At 39.3% G+C, this 20,441-nt stretch overlaps 2 protein-coding genes across 6 annotated transcripts in view; both read left to right on the top strand.

Moving 5' to 3' along the window:
- The window catches only part of LOC311268146 (adenylate cyclase 9), a 36,603-nt gene extending 29,403 nt beyond the window's left edge, over positions 1-7,200 (top strand). Inside the window, exons 7-10 of one of the 2 annotated variants that reach the window (XM_084371594.1) lie at positions 1,425-1,584; positions 1,865-2,007; positions 2,169-2,204; positions 2,575-7,200. In XM_084371594.1, the coding sequence (XP_084227720.1) occupies positions 1,425-1,584; positions 1,865-2,007; positions 2,169-2,204; positions 2,575-3,940 (1,705 nt within the window). In that variant the 3' untranslated portion in view covers positions 3,941-7,200. The remainder of the gene's footprint in view (positions 1-1,424; positions 1,585-1,864; positions 2,008-2,168; positions 2,205-2,574) is intronic. The other variant, XM_084371595.1, reaches the window with a different exon arrangement.
- Positions 7,201-9,116: 1,916 nt separating this feature from the next.
- Positions 9,117-20,441, top strand: part of crebbpb (CREB binding lysine acetyltransferase b) — a 35,625-nt gene continuing 24,300 nt past the window's right edge. For all 4 annotated transcript variants that reach the window (XM_084371106.1, XM_084371104.1, XM_084371105.1 and 1 more), the window contains exons 1-2: positions 9,117-9,977; positions 19,170-19,762. In XM_084371106.1, the coding sequence (XP_084227232.1) occupies positions 9,893-9,977; positions 19,170-19,762 (678 nt within the window). In that variant the 5' untranslated portion in view covers positions 9,117-9,892. The remainder of the gene's footprint in view (positions 9,978-19,169; positions 19,763-20,441) is intronic.

Genomic DNA, 20,441 nt, shown 5'->3' with positions numbered 1-20,441 from the left:
GGAAGGACAGCTTGAAGAGAGATGGTAAATTATTATTATAATTTTTTTGTGGAATTGAATGAATTGGCTTCTTGTCTCATCTGCAAGGAGAAAGTTTCTCTGGAAACACAATTTCAAGGAGCACAACTGTAAAAAATTGGGAGAAGAATGTAGGGTTTGAGGGAGAGGAGAGGGAAAGACAGGTTGCTCAGCTTTGAGTGTTTATTGTAGAAGTTAATTGTTTTAAAGTGATTTGTTAGTTTCAGACCCTTGATAGAGAGGGTAAAGGAACTGAAAGGTTGCATGCAGGGTTTCGTATTATCTTTACCTCCTTGAAGTCGCTGATGACTGCAACTTGAAAGTTGTTCTGATGTGTAAAGAAATTGTGTTAGGACTATTAGTTTACACAGCAATCACATGGGCATATTATTGCCATGTGCTTTCTGATTTCAATCATTTTTAATTGTTTTCGAACGGAGAGAGAAAGATGATCAAGGGGGTAAGCAGGAAGGTAAATGTTGGCACGGATACTTACCTGGCCACCAGGGAAATCTGAGACAGGGATTATTAGAAATAAGAGTCCTGGAGCAAAAGTGCCAAATTATGTTGAGTGATTAAATGTATCTGTCAGTTCAAGTGGGTGATTTAGATTGTTCATCAGTTTTTCATTGAAACCTTTATTTAAATTGGAAAGGGCCAATGCCACCCTGAATGAAAAACATGTAAAAACATATAGATATAATACAATACATATATAATACAACAAACTACACAACAGACAGTCAAACAAACACACACATTTTCACTGCTCCACGCCAGTCAAAAGTGTGGTAAATTGTACAAAAGGAACCAGCCCGTCTGATTTTGCACATTCCTGCAAATTGTTCCATTTCTGCTGACCACAATATTTAAAAGTCAGTTTCTCAATCTCAGTATTAATATGTTACCAATTAGTGCTTTGTAAATAAGTAGAAAGCAGTGCTGTTCTCCTCTCACTGCCAATAACTGACACTAAGCTTTCTCATACACTAAGCATTGATGCGCTCCGAAGGCATCCCAAATAATGAATCTAAGGCAAAATAATAAGATTTATTGTCCCCATAGGGAAATATGTGTTGAACTCAAATGCTGTGCACATATACCTGCCTCCACAGTGGAGATACTAGCAAAAAACATAAACAGAGCAGCATGTACCAACATAAATTACACATTGCATCAAGATGTTTTAGTCCATAGTGGATAAAAGGGCAGTTTTGACTGATAATTCATGCAGTTCATCATAAATGAATAAGTCTTGTTCACTGGCCCTTGGTTTTGTTTGAGTATTGAGAGGTTTTGTGAGTTCAAGCCAAGTTATCTGGAATCAGCACTTTATTAATATTATCTCTAATACATCATGATAATCTCTATATAAATCACAGCATCCTGTTTTTTTTCCTCTCCAGTATGGCTTTCTACCTGGACACTTTGCTGCATTGCACTCAGGTGCTGATGAGAGTCATTTCAGGCTGGATCGTGCGCCACCTTATCGGAGCCATCCTGGTGTCCCTGCCGGCTGTGGCCGTCTTCTCACATGTCACCTGTGACACGCATCTCTCCATCCAGGTGGACTTTTCATATCTTTTCTGTTTACAAATTGATCTCAAGGGTGCTGAACAAACTAGAACTGATATTTGGTTGCTGTCTTCATAGCAGATTTATTCTCTCTCATTCATCATGTTAAGAATCTCATCTGTGCTCATAAAACTTCCACCTCTGACTTTATTACATTCAGCATACGTCTTTTAGTTGCGGAGTATATTAATACAGCTTGCAGTCAGTGTAATTTATGTGTTCACTTTAATGGCTCTTTTGACTAATGACTCTGTGCCCTATATTTTCCCAGCTCAACATGTTCATCTGCTGTGCTGTCATCATAGCTATCATTCAGTACTGTAACTTCTGCCAGCTCAGCTACTGGATGCGCTCAGTCCTAGCGACTCTGGTGGGAGTAGCAATGCTTGCCTTGCTCTTCAGTTCCCCCTGCAGGTATGACCTACTAAAGAGACAATGAAAGGAAATATTTTTTGTTCAAAGATTTGTCAGATGTCATTTGATTTATTGTGTGTTCAGTATTAGTGTAGAGATAATGTGATATACATTGGGTAGCGATGCATTAATGAGTGTCACTTTTGTTTTATCTCTTCCAGTGTTGCTAAGAGTCTTTTTAAGAGAGAGTTTTTCTGGTAGGTACAATGATTATTGTTAGCAATGTTAGTGTCCTAGTTTGCACCTGCTCATCAACCAATCAGTTGTACGTGTACATGTACATGTACGTCTACGTGTACGTGCCGGTACTCAGCTTTTGAGAAGTGCGGGTACACGAAAAAAGTCATGGTACGCCAAACAGTAAAACGTAAAAGTGCAGGTACTGCATACCAGTGAGTACCAGCCTACTTCAAGCACTGGTCGGGTGCAAGCAACTCATGCCGAGTGATCCCATAGTTATGGTGTTTACTAACACCTTGAGAAGCGCCACATTTATTTTGAGAAGCAAATTACTATTTCTAACCTTATCTTTAACTTTTTATTTATTAATTTATTTCCCTACTCAAGGTCGGATGGCCAGAACAATAGCAGCAACAGCAGCAGCAACAGCTCCATCATCATGGCTGACAGCCCAGCAGACTCCAACCCACAGTCACACCCACGGGACCTGCTGGGCCCCGAGGCCTGCGTGGCCTTTTTCCTGCTCCTCCTCCTGGTCTGGTTCCTTAACCGTGAATTTGAGGTCAGTCACCGCCTGCATTACCACGGCAATGTGGAGGCTGATCAACATCGCATCAAGATCCAGAACATGAGGGACCAGGCCGACTGGCTGCTTCGCAATATCATCCCCATCCATGTAGCCGAGCAGCTGAAGGTCACCCAGAGCTACTCCAAGAACCACGACAATGTGGGTGTCATATTCGCCAGCATTGTTAACTTCAGTGAGTTTTATGAGGAAAGCTACGAGGGAGGCAAGGAGTGCTACCGGGTCCTCAACGAGCTAATTGGAGACTTTGATGAGCTGTTACGGAAGCCTGCCTTCTCAAATATCGAAAAGATCAAGACCATCGGGGCCACGTACATGGCAGCAGCAGGACTCAATGCACAGCAGTGTGCAGATGCGGCGCATCCTCATGCCCACCTCCGCGCTCTTTTTGAATTTGCGCTGGAAATGATGCGTGTTGTGGACGACTTCAACAAGAACATGCTGGGCTTTGGCTTCAAACTACGCATTGGATTCAATCACGGGCCTCTAACAGCGGGGGTGATTGGCACCACTAAGCTTCTCTATGATATCTGGGGCGACACGGTCAACATCGCCAGTCGTATGGACACTACAGGCGTGGAGTGTCGTGTCCAGGTCAGCGAGGAGAGCTATTGTGTGCTCAGTGGAATGGATTATGAGTTTGATTACCGTGGCACAGTTAACGTCAAAGGCAAAGGTCAGATGAAGACCTTCCTTTACCCGAAGAGCGGTGACAGTGGCCCTGTGCCTCAGTACCAACTCTCAGTCTCACCAGAGATCCGGGCACAAGTGGATGGTAGCATTGGGCGCTCGCCCACAGATGAAATCGCCAGTATGGTGCCCACAACCAACACAAATGCAAGCAGTACCACTACTTTGGTCCCCAGTGCCAGCGCCGGCTCCTCTATCACGACGGTGCTTGGCCATGACAAAGAGGTGACCAGCCGTGAAAGACGCCCCTCGACAGAAACCTCTCATGCCAGGCGATCTACGTCTCACGGTGGCATGACATCTGTACCTGTCACCAACCGAGAAGGACCTTCTGCAAATAACAAACAGCACATCATCTCATCCTTGGCCCAGCAAAATACTCCCCAAAATTCCACGACAATATCCCCGAAAGACATCAAGAAAGACAAATGCGAGGATGATTGTGACAGTAATGTTGGAGAGTTAACCAGACTTTAAGAATTTGTTTTATCATAGATCCTCTACCCTTTAAGGTCTTGTTCCTGCCGGTTGGCATTTGTAGAATTGCTGTACATTTGGTCCTACCACAGGCAGAATCAGGGAGAAAGACCCCTAGGCCAGGTAGCTGATTGGATGATACTGTCAGTGGAGGGTGCTGGCAGGACCGCAGAGTGAGTGTCAGGTAGAAACAGGGAGGAAATGGGAAGATGGTGATGGCTGACTATGAACTTTCTCTTGCCTGCTACGGATCCCATCGTCTCCCATCGTCTCCCATTAACTTACTTGATTATCTGTACACCTTTAATCTTAATTCTTTCTTTCATATGTCTTTTAAGTGCCTTTAGAATAGAATAATGTTTAGACCAAGCCTTTTTGAGTAAGGGACGAATAACATAAAGGGAAAACTGTAAATAAGCAGACTTTTTTGGACAAATGCTTTGCTTTTGTTACAATTTTACTTTGTAAACTATGTTTTGCTATGATATTTTGCCTTTTATCAAAGAAGAGCTCAGCAAGCTGACCTTACATATGGAAAGTGCCACAGTGTTTCAAGTGAAAGCTAATAAGATGTTACTCCAAGATATGTATTAGTAAAATCTGCACAAGAATGCAGCAGAGCCTGTTTCCATGCTCTTCATGATAACCAGAAAGAGACTAATCAGTTCAGGCTACATGAGCAGACGAGGCCAGGCTGTGTGTTGTGTGAGTGTATTTGCATGCATACCGTGTGTGAGTGTGTGTTTGTATGTGACTGTGTAATAATGAGAACATGCAGGGTTTAATGATGAGAGGTGACGATGAGTTCCTTGACTGATTTGGTGAAACTGGAGGATGACAAACATGTTTAGGAACGCAGTTGGAGAAAAAAAAAAATCAGTTGCTGATGTGGCAGCTCCTTCTCTGGCCTTGGTTAAGATCTTTTTATTGCCTCAGTACTGAGGCATGACGGTCTCAGCTACACTTAATCATGCATGCGTGCAACAACAGCAACGTAGACAAGGCTAACTGTTACTAGTGTTTGTGCCCTCCCTCAAGATCTTATGGGAGCTCAAGCTGTGATTAGCGTTGATCCAGCAAGGCACCGCTGTACCTGTAGAGTGTCTTTAGCTGCGACTGTATATCGATTAGAGAGAACAACTGCCTAGGTTTGCTGTGGAATCACTGTGTGTTAGTTGATAGTGCTTTTAAGACATGGATACACACATGTCACAAATCAAAAATAAATGTGTTTGATCGTATTTATTGTTACACGAAACTTGAACTGTTTACCTGAAGCTCCCTTCTCTTGATTCTTTTGATTTGAAAGACATTACTGGATGGAAACAGCTGGACGCATTAGCCGCTTCATACTTTTCAACAGCATGAAACTTAATGTAAATGCACTGCAAATGCAAAGGCAGTGCACCAAATGTAATTCATATTAATCCCTATAGGTGTTTTTACTCTTCCTTTTCTGACTTCACTGATTTCATACTATTATGTTGCATTATTAAGGAAATCAAACTGTAAATCTCTCGTGCTGTTACATTTTCTCTATGTCACTGTTTCTCAGCAAGAAGGATTGTGTGCTCAGAGGCAAAAAAGTTTCAGTGTCTTATCTTTTTGACATTTTTAGATATCCTGAAAAACAGTTAACTTCATATTTTTTAATTAACATTTCATCATCAGTACTTTTAAATAATCAAGCAACAAAGAACCAATTTGCCTTCTTTAATAATCATCGAAAAATTTCTTTCAGCTGCCGCATCTTTCTATGTGTGAAACTAGGGTAGCTCGTGCCTTTTAACTCTGAACTTGATTTTCTTCATCTTTTCTTTCCACTATACTCTAAGTTGCTTTAATTTCTCAAAAGCTGGTGGTATGCATAAGCAGAAGAATGTTTACTTTTTTGCTTGGATCCCATTTTATTTTTGAAGTTTTCTCAGATCATGACATTTGAGCAGTGCCTTTTCTCGATATTAAAGGTAAACGTACCAAACACATTCAACATTAATTGGCCTTATTGCAGTTTTTTAATTCCTTTTTGTTTGGTTTTCCATTGTGTGCTGTATGTATTGCTCAGATGGACTTGGGTTCTTTTAAATGCAATAATATCGTCATTGGATTGAAAGGGAAAATTACCTTCTTACGCTAATGAGCACACAACCCTTTCACCAGCCCAGAAATGTTGTTTCTTATACTACAATAAAAGGACTCTTACATTAGTTATTGTTGTTACTATCCAAGGTTAAGTGCTTAATAGAGTGTCGGGTATAGCATATAAGTTATATCACTTTTTTTCCCTCCTTAGTATTTCTGATAAGCTCTTTTAAATAATGTGTTTTTTATTAACTCTGAACATTTTTTCTGGATTAGTATTGTACATGTGACAAATGGGAACACTGAGAAGTGTCAACTCACATCTTTTTGGTTTCAGTGCAAACGAGTTTGATTTCGATGCGGTTTTGATTTATGGAGATGTAAGTGACATTCTGAATGAGCAGAATGGCACACTGAGAAAATTTTGATGCCAAAGAGTGTCATTGTCATCTTTGCGTGTTATCTGAACTCCTCCTTAAAGGTTAAGTTCACCCAAAAATGAAAATTCAGTCATTATCTTCCCACCGTCATACTGATGCAAAACTGCGAGTAGATAATGATTGGATTTCCATTTTTGGGTGAACTTATCCTTTAATTTGCATTAAGTTGTGTTGTGCACGCTCAAGAAAGGTCATTTATATAATCACTGTTTAAACACATTTGCACAAGGCACTCACTTTTTATGTACAGTATGCCTTTATATTGTATAGTATCTGAGCATTTTCTATTATTTATATAAGCGCATGTACTAGAATATTAAATAGTCTGGGTAACTTAAACAATGTTGGAATAATACTTGTGTGGTCCGTTCGCCTGCATGTGCATAAAAAAATGTACGAGTGTTTGTAAAACTGTGCGGTTGTGTGTGGGATGCTCTAATCTTAGCAGGAATGTGACCAGGACATTTAAGTCAACTTCATCATCTCAAAAAGTATAACATGCTCGGACAGTAAGGCTTCAATAAATACAGATTTCCTTTTTGTTTTGTTTTTTTATTTAAACTAGCCAAATAAAGTTGGTGAGACACAACTAGGTGTGTGCAGGTAGGCCGTATTTCAGTAGCCTGCTAAAGCCAAGTTTTCATGAATTGTTGCTTTCTTTGGAACTGTTTTTGTATAGAGCACGCTAATAGGTATCCAAGTGAAGGTTAAAGTTGAATAAAGTCAGTTGCTGGGAAATGTTGTCCGATTGAATTCATAGCCTGTACACTACATGTGGTTCTGTATTTATCAGTGGTGGATTGTAAGAAGGTACATGTTCTTTAGTTACTGAACAAACCAACAACACTGAGGTACTTGTACTTTGATTGAGTCCTTCTGTTTTATGCTGTATGCAGTATTACTCTGTTACCTTAAAATGTTGTTTTTGGAGATAAGATTTACATACAAAACATTAAATCATTTTATATGTGAAATAATGTTATGAATATAATTGTTTGAATTAGCTTCACTTCAAACCAGTTTCAACATTAAATGCAGCTTATATTTAAGAATAAGTAAATATAATTTAATGATGTATACAATTTAAAAGGGACAAATATGCTGCATAATGAGTACTTGTACTGTATTCGTATTAGTTGCGTCCTTTGATTTAAATACGCTTTTGAATGCATTTACACTTTAACTAAAGAATTTTGATACTTCTTCTAGCACTGGTTTCACTGGTGCCCACACAGGGAGCAAATGTGTGTATTGTTAATACACTATCAATATTTCCTTTTTTATTACCACAGTTATTGCCAATACGGATATACCGCAACATTCCTAATTTGTTTTACAAATGAAAAATAACTTATGTATGTGAAAATATGTCACTATGGTAGACCTGAATTCAAAGTTGTTCTGATATAATGTATTGGTATGGGGACCTTGATGGGACATTGTAATATAAAATTAACGAGAAAGATATTCAAATGCCTTAGTAAAAAGTAAAAAGTAAAGAAAAAATAGCAATAGCACAGTAAAAAAAAAGGTCTGTATTCAAAAAGTACAGCCAATTTTTAGTACTTTATAGGTAGTTAAATATATAGCAATGACTCATATTTTGAAGGGTGATCATATGCTTTGTAGCCTATGAACATTTTGAATTTGTAAAATAACCAGCTGTCAGAGTAAAAGGTTTAATATTTCACAATGAAATGTAATAAAGTAGATGTACATTTTGGAGGCAAATATCTTATTTTTTAGTTTTAGTTGCCAGTTACTTCGCAGATGCATCAGAGCCAAAGAAGCACATTTTCAAAATATATTTTAATCTATATTAAATTTCAAATTTGAATGCTTCAAATAATTGGAAAAATTGCACATATTGGGTCTGGTAATTGGTCAACCCATAGTATACAGTATATACATTCAAGTAAATATCTGTATTTTTATATTTTTGACTTGTACTTGTACCCATGACACTTCAGTACATTTATTGAAAGACACTGGCTTTTACATTTAATATCAGATATTTTAACTATTCATATTGGTGACTTTAACTTTTACCAAAGTCATTTTTAACATACACATTTACACATTTTTGATATCTCTACTTTTACTCAAGTATGACTCTGGGTAGCTACTTTTTTAAAACACTGTTAAAAGCTGCATGAAATGGAAATAATCAACTATAAGTACCTCAGCATTTTCACTGTACAGCACTTAAATATAGGCCTACTTGGTCACTTTACCCCCTGAAATGTAATAGTATAGATGTAAAAAGTTGCAAAAAAACGGAAATAATCAAGTACAAGTACTATAAATTGTACCTTCTTTTTTAAAATTGTAAGCCTACTTATTGTCCACCACCACCTACGAATTTAAGTACTGCTGACTGTGTGTTAACAATGCATTGTTGTTTAAAGTAAATACTTTAAATGTGTATTAGTGCCTGCTATGTGTTTGTGAAGTTTAAAGCAGGTAGCACATAGTAAAATTCATTTTTCGGGGGGTTATTCCTCCCCTAGAGGCAACTTCACGTACGTCCCCATGACGCACGGTGGGACTCAGGTTTACGTCAGGACGTCACAGCGCGACGCCTCCCCCTCCTCCCCCCACAGTCTAGCTGGGAAGAAAAAAAACTTTTTTTTGTATCGGAGGAATCAACAGCCGCCATCTTGACGCGGCTCAGAATCGGGATTTCGGGGGGAGCATTAATTTTAAAAACCGATCGGAGGTACCCAGACCGGGCTCAAACGGCTTTTTTCGTCCAGAAAATCGAAGTGTTAGTTCTTCCGATGAGAATTAATGCAAACATGTGAGGATTACGTGGGTTTTTATCGTCTCGAAAGCCCACTGTATATTTGATTTCCCTTTTAGAGAGCGCCGCTTCTCGCCGTATCTCCGTCCCGAGACGCTGTATTTACCGGGAGACAGCGACGAGAAAAATAATCCACTTCATAGAAAATATTTTTTGAATTTTGCTCTTTTTATTTAAGCCCAAGATAGATTTTATGGTTGCTCGTTTCGACTGCGAAAAAAATGATTCTGTACAGACGTGAAACCGGCGATCTGCGGAGAAAGGGATTTGCCTACGCCTTTTGTAATATTTTATGATTGATTTTTATTTATTTTTCTCGAACTGAAATAATTTTTGGACGTAATTATTAAGGATAATTATGTGGGTGTTGGGTGTTGGATTATCATGGGGTGATCTTCGGCGGCGAAGCGTGGCGCTGTTGCCTTTCTTTTGAAACCTTTTTCTCCAGGCAGCATTTCGCCAGTCTGCCAGTCCAGAAGAAGAAAAAAAAAAAAACTGTGAAATTGCTCCTTTACGCGTAACGTTAGGAAAAGTTACCAGTCATTACGAGCCGGAGGCCGCCAAGTTGGACAGATCCTGCTGTTATTTTCCTGCACCATCAACCATTCATAAAATCTGCCGATCAGGATGGCTGACAATCTGCTGGATGTCGGACCCCCCACTGCAAAGCGACCTAAGCTCAATTCACCTCTCTCAGGATCAGATGGCCCAGGTAAGAACAGGACACGGTCTTACAAACGCAACTCACTGATAAAGAGGATGTGCAAACTTGCAACCATATGTATGTCTGTGAAGTCCGCACAGTTGCACAGCCCTGCTGTGTTTTGAGGCTTGATGCATGCACCTTTAAGGATAAGAGCTACAACAATGTAAATCCATCCTCTGTGCACATATCATAGGAAAACTGTCCACCAAGTTCCCGTAGGATTGTTGGATTAAATCTACAATTAGCGTTTACAAAAGTGCAAACTCACTGCCTCTTCATCACATTAGAATAACTCATCTGGGAGAGTGTGCCCCCAACTTTTCAGCCTTTAAAGGGTCAAAAGTAAAAAAAACCAACAACATAATGTTGCTGAGCAATCACAACATCTCTGAGACACAAATTAATTACATTTTATGTTTGTACAAGTCGTATGACGTTGGTTTTTCCTTTTTTTTTGCCCCATGTTGGACTGGTACCGTCTTCGTGCCGTGGCACCTGTTCATTACCTAGCCAGAAATGGATTAAAAAAACCTCTTATTCTTGTTACCCGTTAACACAGAGGATCCTGTAGTTGGATTGGATTTAGTGTCTTGCTCATTGGCCCTTCAGCAGTGCAGATTCTTGACAGCCGCAAGCACTTGAACCTGAGTTGTCTGAAGGAAAGATAATCTCTCTCACCACTGGGTCAGCCTGCCACTGAAGGTTCAGCCCCTCTTTCATTCAGCAAAATGCACGAATGGTCTGGGTTTAAAGTGATCTGGAAAGATATAACGCAAGACTACATGTGTTTTGTATCTATCTTTTCTGCTGCCGGCTCATATTTAACATAGCCTCCAAGCTGAGAAAAACTGCTGCCGTGATAAAACAGAACATTATGGACTACTAGCCCTGGGGTATGTGTCTTCACCAACCTGCACATCAGCGTAGCTTGATTACATAAAGGAGTTTTTACTTTTTAAAAATAAAGTGACCTTTTTTAATAAGCTTAGATATTTTGTGGCCAGCACATTGCATAATTACTTAAATTATCTGCTAAGGTGGCATGCCACCCTCTTACATGCAAGTTGTGAGGTTTTCAATGTTGTTCAAGCTCTGATATGTGCATGTGTTTATCAGTTGATACAGAAATAAATCTTCAATCAATCTTATGCATTACACAAATTACACCCAAATTTTAAAGTGCTCATTAGTTACAAGGCTCCAGACCTACGTTTTAAACTGGTTGCACTAGTGCGCCTAACTTTTTCATTTAGGTGCACCAGCACATGAATTCATTGAACCCAAAAATACATATAATCTAATTGAACACATTATGGAAGTGATTGCAAACAGGAATAAAGGTGCAGATAGATTTTTTTTTTTCATGGAAATCAAAGCACATTCAGCAAGAAATTGCAATAGCTACACTTTTTTAAAAATCAGACCGGCAAAATTTTAGACACACCAGTGTGCCCAAAAGAGTTGCACCCAGGAGCCCTTTTTTATGATGTCAACTATTATGGCTGACCAACAGCTGCATTTTTGCAGACTTCATCTGTAATAAAGACATTTTCACTCATGTACATGGGTTGACATTTCAGAAAAGTGCTGTGTTGCATTTATTGGTGAATGAGAGATGAGTCCATATTTCTTGATTGTCGCTTGATTGAAGTGGACAACTAAAGGTTTCAATCTTTACACTGAAGCTATTATGTTTTCAAAAATGTCTAGAAGATTGACAGTCTAAGAAGTGGGAGCTGCTACTCGGTGCTTGTCGAGATAAATTAAATACAGAGTAATAAAAATTTGGCACCAGGTCTCCGCATTTGCAGATTTTCCAACACTTACAAGTGACTTCTTAAAACTTGAATAGAACCGTTGGCATCCATTGGTGACTCCAAGACATATCCTGTCATGTATGAACTGATTTAGATAGTGACTCACTCTTTGGAGAGGGAAACCTGCTGATGTTGTCTGAAAAGTGGACTCTTACATGGGTTCTCCATGAGAAAGAAGATTTAATGTATCTCTCAGAGGAAAGCAGAGAAAAGAGGGGTTGGGTGGCTGCTGCTGCTGATTAAATTTTTTCTTCTCAATTCATTGTTTTATCGATCAAATATAATAAATGTCTGTTACAATTTTGTGGGGCCCTGGTTGACGTCCTCAGACATCTTGTTTTGCCCATTTTGCATTCCAAAACGCAAAGACATTCAGTTTACAATGAGAGAAAACAGACGAGAGCCGGAAATCTCAGACAGTGGAGAAATTACACCAGGCAATGGTTGGTGTTTTTACTGAATCATTGTGTCAAAATGTTTCTGTCAAAATAATATTCATGGAGATTGACTAATCAAGTAATTTCTACGTCAGAGTTGATTGTTGCACGATTAAAAACTGCTCGTCGGTTAAATTTTAATAAAGAGGTCATATTATGCTTTTTGCCTTTCCTTTATTGTGTTATGAAGCATTTTTGTGCATATAAAAGGTCTGCAAAGTGAAAAAGGCCAAAGTCCATGTCAAAGGAAGTTACTCTCTCCCATAGAAAACACTGTTCCTGAAATGCCTGGTTTGGAGTCAAGCCTTTACTTCTGTAATGTATGTGCGTCACACATATGTAACAAGTGTTATGTATATATATATATATATATATATATATATTTTTTTTTATATATATATATTTTTATATATTTATTATAAAATATATATACTTCAGTCAGTCAGCAGACATACAGTTGCTACCACTAGCAGTGTTATTTTAGATCACACTACCTTGCTTGGTGTGACCCGCCCTACCCTGCCTCTTACTGGCCACATCCCGCCCGTTAAGTAATGCTCATGTGCAACCATCACCAAAGATTGAACAGAGGCGAGATGTCTCACTCTGTAGTTAAACGGAACGTTTAAGACGTGTGTGAAAAGGGATGCTGCAGCAATGCACCATATGAGAAAAATAATGTGTTTTTTTGAAAAGTAAAGTACGTAAACCTGTTATACTAGAACCCACAAATAAAAGTATGAACCTGAAAATTAGCGTAATATGACCTCTTTAGTGCGCACATTCAAATTCCACGTCAACATAACTTTCATTCAAATGTAATTTCACCGGTTAAGTTTTGTCTAAGATGTAATGTACCGATAATGTTTAACCTTATACAATAAATCCAATAAAATGCTCAATTTTGACTCTGTTTTCTCACTTTGGTGAAGGTGTAGCACACATTTGTCGAACTCATGACATGAAACTTTTGCACCTGTGTAGAGCTATGCAGTGTAGACTAGAGAGCAATACATATTGGAGCTGGCGTGGATGTTTTTTTAACAGTTTCAGAGGAAGACAATACAGTGGTCATTTGCGAAACATGCTGTAAAGTTCCTGAGAGGAGGGAAAATCCTACAAGTTTTAACACAACCAATCTTATCAGAGCTGTGGAATATTTAATCATCCATCTTTGCTTACTGTATCTTAACCACTCTTACTCTTAGGTGTGCACAAATGACAGGTTAGGAACTCTCCTTTTTTAAAATACAGAAATGCGCAATGATCAGTTATCTTATCGGTATTGGTTGTGAGAAGCAGGTGTCCGCTGAAACAATCCATATTGTGTACCCCTTAAATCAATCGTTAGGGACATCCCTACTTAATAACGGTAAACCTCTCAGTGAGCTCCCTTTACTGCAAGAGCATACTTGTGACTTAAACTTTTTTTTTCTAGGCTAAAAATTATGGTGTGAAAATTGCTAGGTAAAGCGTAAGTTGAAGTAGTATTAAAATATACTTGCTGTGTACGGCACGTTGCTTTGTTGGTATTCTTTTGCTAGCTTCAAAATCAAAAAAGCATGCGCTGTCTCAGTTTTGGGATCGCACCACTGCTCTCAACTCTCATCCTCTCGAGCGTACACAAAGACTGGTGCTCTATTTAAATTGCATTGGAGATCGGAAACATCTGTCTGCCATACAATCAGCTGAGAGAAGTTTCTTTGTTCAGTCCGTCTTGTCTTCTGTGGGTGGCTGTATTATCTAGCCGACTGACAGTCCTCGGTCTTCAGCCAAGGTAGCTCATCTTCTCAGGGGTGACAGGAGCTTTTGCTGTGCAATAAAGCAGCCTGACACTGAGACTCCTCCCCCACTGCTGCCAGAAGCCCTTTCTGTCTTGGTTGACACACAGAAACATGTATTCAGTGAGACATTGCACAGTGTCTCTTGTAGATCTGCTCTCTTTGAAGTCTTGGATGCAGCTCAGGGTCTTAAGTACACTGAGAAGAATTTAAGTGCTTGGCTGCAGGTGGGAGGATAGGCACAGTTTTTTTTTTGGTCTCAAGTTGGAAAAAGCCCTAATTCTGAGAATATTTCTGACATTTTTTCCCTTGCATTTTTCTTGTTATCTTGTGCACAGTTAAATTTACTTGGCTTCTTTTGAATTTGAAGTATTTTGAGTGGATGAAGTGAATCTCTGTAAAACATGCATTTACAGAGAAAGTGAGTACAGACTAATTTTAAGAGGAGAAATCAGACCAAATAACTCCATATGGGTGGTTTTCAAAGCATCAAATAATACATTCACTGGCTTTTAAATTTTAAAGTTAGATGCCAGTATTAAGTTGCTTCAAAGATTTAATTCATTATGGCTATTGCTAGATTCCATAGATGTGTTACAAAGGTGTATTATCACTATATACCTGAATGGGATTGGTTTACTGAGTCACGTTTGTTATTGGTGAAGCTCTTCTGTCATTGGTAGGCTGACAGATAGCAAAGGCGTCTCCCTTTGCCATATCCAGCCCACTGCCCACTGTGCTGTCGCTCACAACCACAGATTAGCAGCCTGTCTTTGATGTTTTTGTTAATGTGTGACAAATTTTTATGGTGCTCAAGTCTCGTGTCAGTCTGTGTTTGCACCTCTTGTCCAGGCCAGTGTCAGGCTTGTTTTCATTTGTATGGTTAAATGTGTGTGTCAGTGCCTAAGGTAAGAAATGGGCAGCCACTCTCCAACCCTACGGGGTTTCCAACTCCTGTCTGGCGGACCTACATGATCACCCAACCCCAGGGTGAGCATCAGCTCTGTCAGCATTAGCACACATTTAAACAGTCATGTGTTAAAATGTTACCTTTCCCAGCGTGTAGAGCGGTGGCAGACGATACTCTGGATCTGATGGTTAATACCTCAGCTGAGGTGGAACTGATTTAGATGAGGAGAACGATGGGCGGCACTGGATGCCAACCAATCAGCCACCCCAATCAGTTCTGCCCTGCAGCCCACTTTAACTCTACCCTTTTCCTACCTCTGCTCTTAACTGTAGTATCTCACACATCCATATCCTCTGGAGCAAGACTTTGAGCTGTTTCATTCTTTCAAATCTCGGTCTCTGCAAGAGCTGAGTAAAAATAGTTTTTCGCCCTGTCAGGTTGTTCACATTGCCCTTTTTTCTTGTCATTTTCTCTGAATGGCTGTGGTTTTTCATAAACATTGCGCTGCAAATGACTGCAGCCCCAGCTTTACAAGTGTAGTGTGCCACTAATTTTGCACATCTTGAAGTCATCACAGCTCTTCTTATAAAGCACCAAATAAAAGGTTTTACAAATGAACTGCCAATCAAATGGCAAGGAAACAGCCGAGCACAGTGCTTCTTCGGTTTTTAAATGTGGCGTTAAATTTTCGTCATTTTACGTCATTACATCTACCAGTCTGCTGAAAAAGTAATGAATCCAGAATTGTTCCCTAATACTAGGGTGTCCCACTTACACATTGTCTTTTTTAAACCTCCTTATAAACAGTTTACAAACTACAGTTCATGCTGGCTGAACGGTAAGGGTGTCACCATTTTGCACAATCATAATTTGAGTTGACTTTCAGTTATTTGGACTGGTAATTTTGTTTTGTAACTCCACTCCCACCTACTTGTGCACATTCAAAGGAAAATGCACCTTAAAGACAACACAAGACATAATAAAAAAATTATAATAAAAAAAGTTATGTTAACTATGATAACTCTAGTTCATGCAATGTACTTCATACTTCTTAATAATGCAATGGAATGGAAATAGCTGTTGGTTTAAAATTGAATCGTGACCTTTAAAATCAAAAGTAAAAAATCGAATCGTGGATTTGAATAATCATGACACCCCTAGTTTGGATATATTTCCAGCATCACCAAGGCAGGCCAAAAAAAACCCCAATGAAACCCCATTTTGATAAAAATCTGCATTTATTTGGATACTTTGCACATGACAAACTGCTATTCCTACTATACAAACCAACTACTCTCAAAGACTCTCATATAGTCTAAGATAATGTTATTATAGCCTGCCTCAATGGAGTCAGCAAGTTAAATGTTTCTCACTTTGACCATGGACCCCCTTTTGTAATTTTTTTTTTGTTCTTGTAAAATATACTAACAGGTGGTTCCCAGATAGTAGTGATGTAAATACCTGTATCAATACATTTACTTGTGTATTTATTTGCATTTATCCAATTTTGCTGGCTGAATCAGACCTCCACAGGCAGCTTTACCGCTCCAACATTTCCACCACATGTTAAAGGCTGTACACTAACTACTTTCCCAATGCTCAGCCTGATTCCTTATAAATCTAACGTCCCTTTAGCACTGCCATGACTGGCTCACAACTTTTCTCCCTGTCTCTTTGGGGATAGAGGGGAGCATCTCTATCTTTCCACCTCCATCCCATTTCTCTCTGACTTTGGTAAGGCAGCAACAGCCCGCTGCACAGCCTGTTATTATCTACCAGACTGAAGAGTCTAATTGAAGATTTTGATGTGGCTGCTGAAAAGGTTTGGGTGAATTACAGCTGTCAGTAGCAGTGTCCTCTTCAGGTGAGAATAGTGAGTGTGACTCAAGTGTTGGGATTCTGTCCTCAGTGAAAGCTTCCGTTGTCACTACTTGGCATGTTATTTCTTGCCACTGGATATGCTCATCATATCCTTGTTGTATAATGAGCCAATTCAAATGGCATTGAATAGACTAAACCTGCTGAAGGCACTTCTCCATACACTAGTTTTCTGGCTCACCTGTATCCTCTCCCTCTTAAATTTGTGTGGTCTCAATCTTGGTGCTGAATAGGCCTCTGGCAGGTAACAGGTGCTTGCTCTCAACTATGTACCATGTCTCTTGCTGTAACTCTGAGACTTGTTGCTTTAATCTTATGTACAATAAGCTCACTTATTCCATTTAGAGCCCGTGGCTGTAATATTTAACCTCCCATTATTTGCCACCATATTAATTGATAAACAGGTTGTATTTCTCTCAAACTGTAATAACTCAGAGAGCATGTGTGTGGGTGTGGCTGTTATGCTGGTAAAATGTTTACTGGCTGACATACAAAGGCACACTCGCACCCTCACATGAAGGACCTTGGCATAGACGTGTGAATTGGACTGCAACCTTCATTAAGGTTCTATTTATTTTCTCTGTGTGTTCTGTGTTCTTGTTCACTTTTTCTGCTTAGCCATAAGCATGCTTTCAGTTATGGAACTGAAGCTTTTCCTCTGCACTTTTTTGTCCCAAAGAACTGTAAAGTTAAAATAGGAACTGGTCACCAAGTTATTCTGCCCAAAGTCAATCTGAATGACCTTGCACAGAAAAGGGCAGACCTAATATGCTCATTCAGACTGATACTACATTGATGTGTGATGCTTTTCCAAAATGTGGTAATTGTGTAACATTGTGTTCCTCCCTACATGATTTTAGTTTTGTGTAACACAAATTTTTAGTTTACACTCAAACTGTGCATCATGTTGACGCTTGCCAAATATTGATTCACAACCTGAGTGGGTAGGCTGACACTAAGTATTTCGGTCAACTTTAAGAACTAAGGCGTGGGTGAGAAATCCATATCATCATTAATAGTAATTAGAGTTACAAGAATATGCAATTTTACAATAACGTCTCAGAAAATGTCATAATATCACAAAATACAGTATTATGCTGTTATTATTATTACTATTAGTATTATTAGGGATGCATCAATATGGAAATTCTGAGCTGATACCGATGTTTCAAATAACAATTTGGTCAATAATTGAGCTGACTTTTTTGCTTGTTAGTTTGTATTTGTTATTTATTCCTTTTGTGTCAACAAAACAAAGAAATCCTTTTTATAAACAAAATAACTGTTTAAAGTCATTTGGCCCTTGATGACACTATCAGTAAATGAGCAGAAATTCAATCATAAAATTGTATAAAAACGTTTAATATAGCCTTCTTTTCCTTGAAAAAGACGTGCTTTCTTGAAAAATTACTGCTTTAAAAGCCTGTTGATCCTGCTATACACTTACGGCTTATTGAGAAATTTTGGTAAAACATTCTTTTTGTGAAACATACAATAATACAATTAAATATTAATGTAAAAGCTATTTAGAAAAACAGTAAAATTAACAAGAACCTTTAACCTTGAACCGGCCTGTGTCCGCCTCCACTTCTTAGCTGTCTCAGGGGTCTTACCGAGGGGATCACATCAGCAAATGTCACTGGAATATTTTGCAAACTACACGTCGCTGATCTTTCTCCAAGACCTTGTAATACACGCCAACATTTTCTTTCACTTTTAATTTAAAAAGAATTCACACATGCACATTACATTGCTCTAAAAATAATGACAGTGTGTGTACCCAGCGAGAATGAATGGGAAACGACAATAAACATCGGCCACTATAGGCCAATGCTGATTCCCATGTTGGGCCAAAAAAATCATTGCATCTGTAATTATTATCAGTTACAGTGACCCTTAAAAGGATGAAAAGGAGAAGACTTGAAATATGTTGTTAATAACACTAATAAAGTAAAATTCAATACGTTAGATAAGCGCATGTGCACTGAGTGATGACCTATAATTTTCGTATAATGGTATGCTTGAAAAATGGCATACAGCTGGGCCAATATTCTGTAATAAAAATGATGAATGGGACGGTATCCTTTGAAAAACACCTGCATGATTCTCCTCCTTCACAGTGAACTGCTTAATAACTATGTAGTAAAATAGTAGTTAGTAGATCTAGTAGAATAGAAGATGTTTATCTTAAAACTTGGGGTTTTTACGCTGGATTACTTTAAGTGATTAATCAGATCATGATGATAATTGAGTAAACCTTCCAACAAAAACCTTAATTTCTCTGTCCTTGGTGGTTAGAAGCTTGTTCTGTTATTGGTTAATGGGTCGAGTCAGTGATGACGGCTAATTCTTATTTCCTTTTCTGTCTTCTTCAGATCTTGTGTCTCTGTTTGACCTGGAAAATGACCTTCCAGATGAGCTCATCCCCAATGGAGACTTGGGAATGGGAATGTCATCCAATGGTGGTCCAGGTGGAGGTCCTGGTCTCAACTCCATTGTCCCTGATGCAGCTGCCAAACACAAGCAACTGTCTGAGCTCCTGCGACCAGGAAGCTCCTCCATCTTGGGAGGGGGCCCCCAACAGGGGGGCATGGTGGGAAGCCAGTTAGGTGCTGTGCTTGGTAAAAGTCCACTGGGGCAGGGTGCTACCAACCACCAGTCTCCCCAGGCCCAGAAAGGAGGTGCTGCCGGACAAGGCAATGGAAGCACAGGCATGAGCTTCAACCAGGCCATGTTGAACAGTGGGCAGAGTCATGGGGTCATGGGCCAGGCTGGTCAAGTGATGAATGGGACTCTGGGACCTGCAGGCCGGGGTAGACCTGGCATGCAGTACCAGGGCCAAAGCATGCAGGGGGCACAAGGACCTGGTGTTGGAGGCAGTGTGCTGGCAGAGACACTCACACAAGGAGGGCCACAGTTGGGAGCACACAACTCGTTGAATGCCCAGCAAGCTGGAAACATGAATAAGGTAAGGTTCAAAATTAATCTTTTCTAAATTATTTTCTGGCCAGAATTGTATTTTAGGACAGGGTTAAACTGTTTGTGCTCCATCATGACTGAACAACTTGCTTGACTGGACTGCAATGCTTCAGTTAATCAGTCTGCTTCAGTCTTTTCTTTGCATGTTAGCTGAGTTGATAACATGAAAGTATTGCCACAACATCACCGCCCCCACCATTTATCCACACCATTCTTACATTTAAGGTGCTGTCATTATAATTTTATGTGCAAGCACTTGAAGCTTCCAATGTAGGAGAGCTTGTAATTTATATCTATCTGACTTTTTACAAAAAAAAATCATGTGGTGAGTTTGGTTATCTTAATCAAACCTTTTAATGGGCTGTCCTTTAGTAAAAAAAGGACTGCCATACGAGTGGTCAGAAATAGTTTTGATCCAGCCATATAATTGGCTGTTGTTGTCAAGCCATCGACCTTATGTACAGTATTTCAGTCTTGTTTTCATCTCATCTTTTTATCCTGAAAAGCATGTGAGATGTGTTATTTCATTTGCCCAGCCCTCAACAGCCCAACCAGTTGAGGGTGTTACCAAGTGCATTAATCTCAGAAACTGAAACAAATGCCTTTATATCATATTGAGATGCTGGGATTATGTTTGAGAGGAAAGAGCAAAGACGGATTTTAACCTG

Source organism: Pagrus pagrus, assembly GCF_965226575.1.
Source record: "Pagrus pagrus genome assembly, chromosome: 13".
NCBI lineage: Eukaryota > Metazoa > Chordata > Actinopteri > Spariformes > Sparidae > Pagrus > Pagrus pagrus.
Note: the sequence above shows the minus strand (reverse complement) of the source record. Positions and strands in the feature narration are given on the sequence as shown.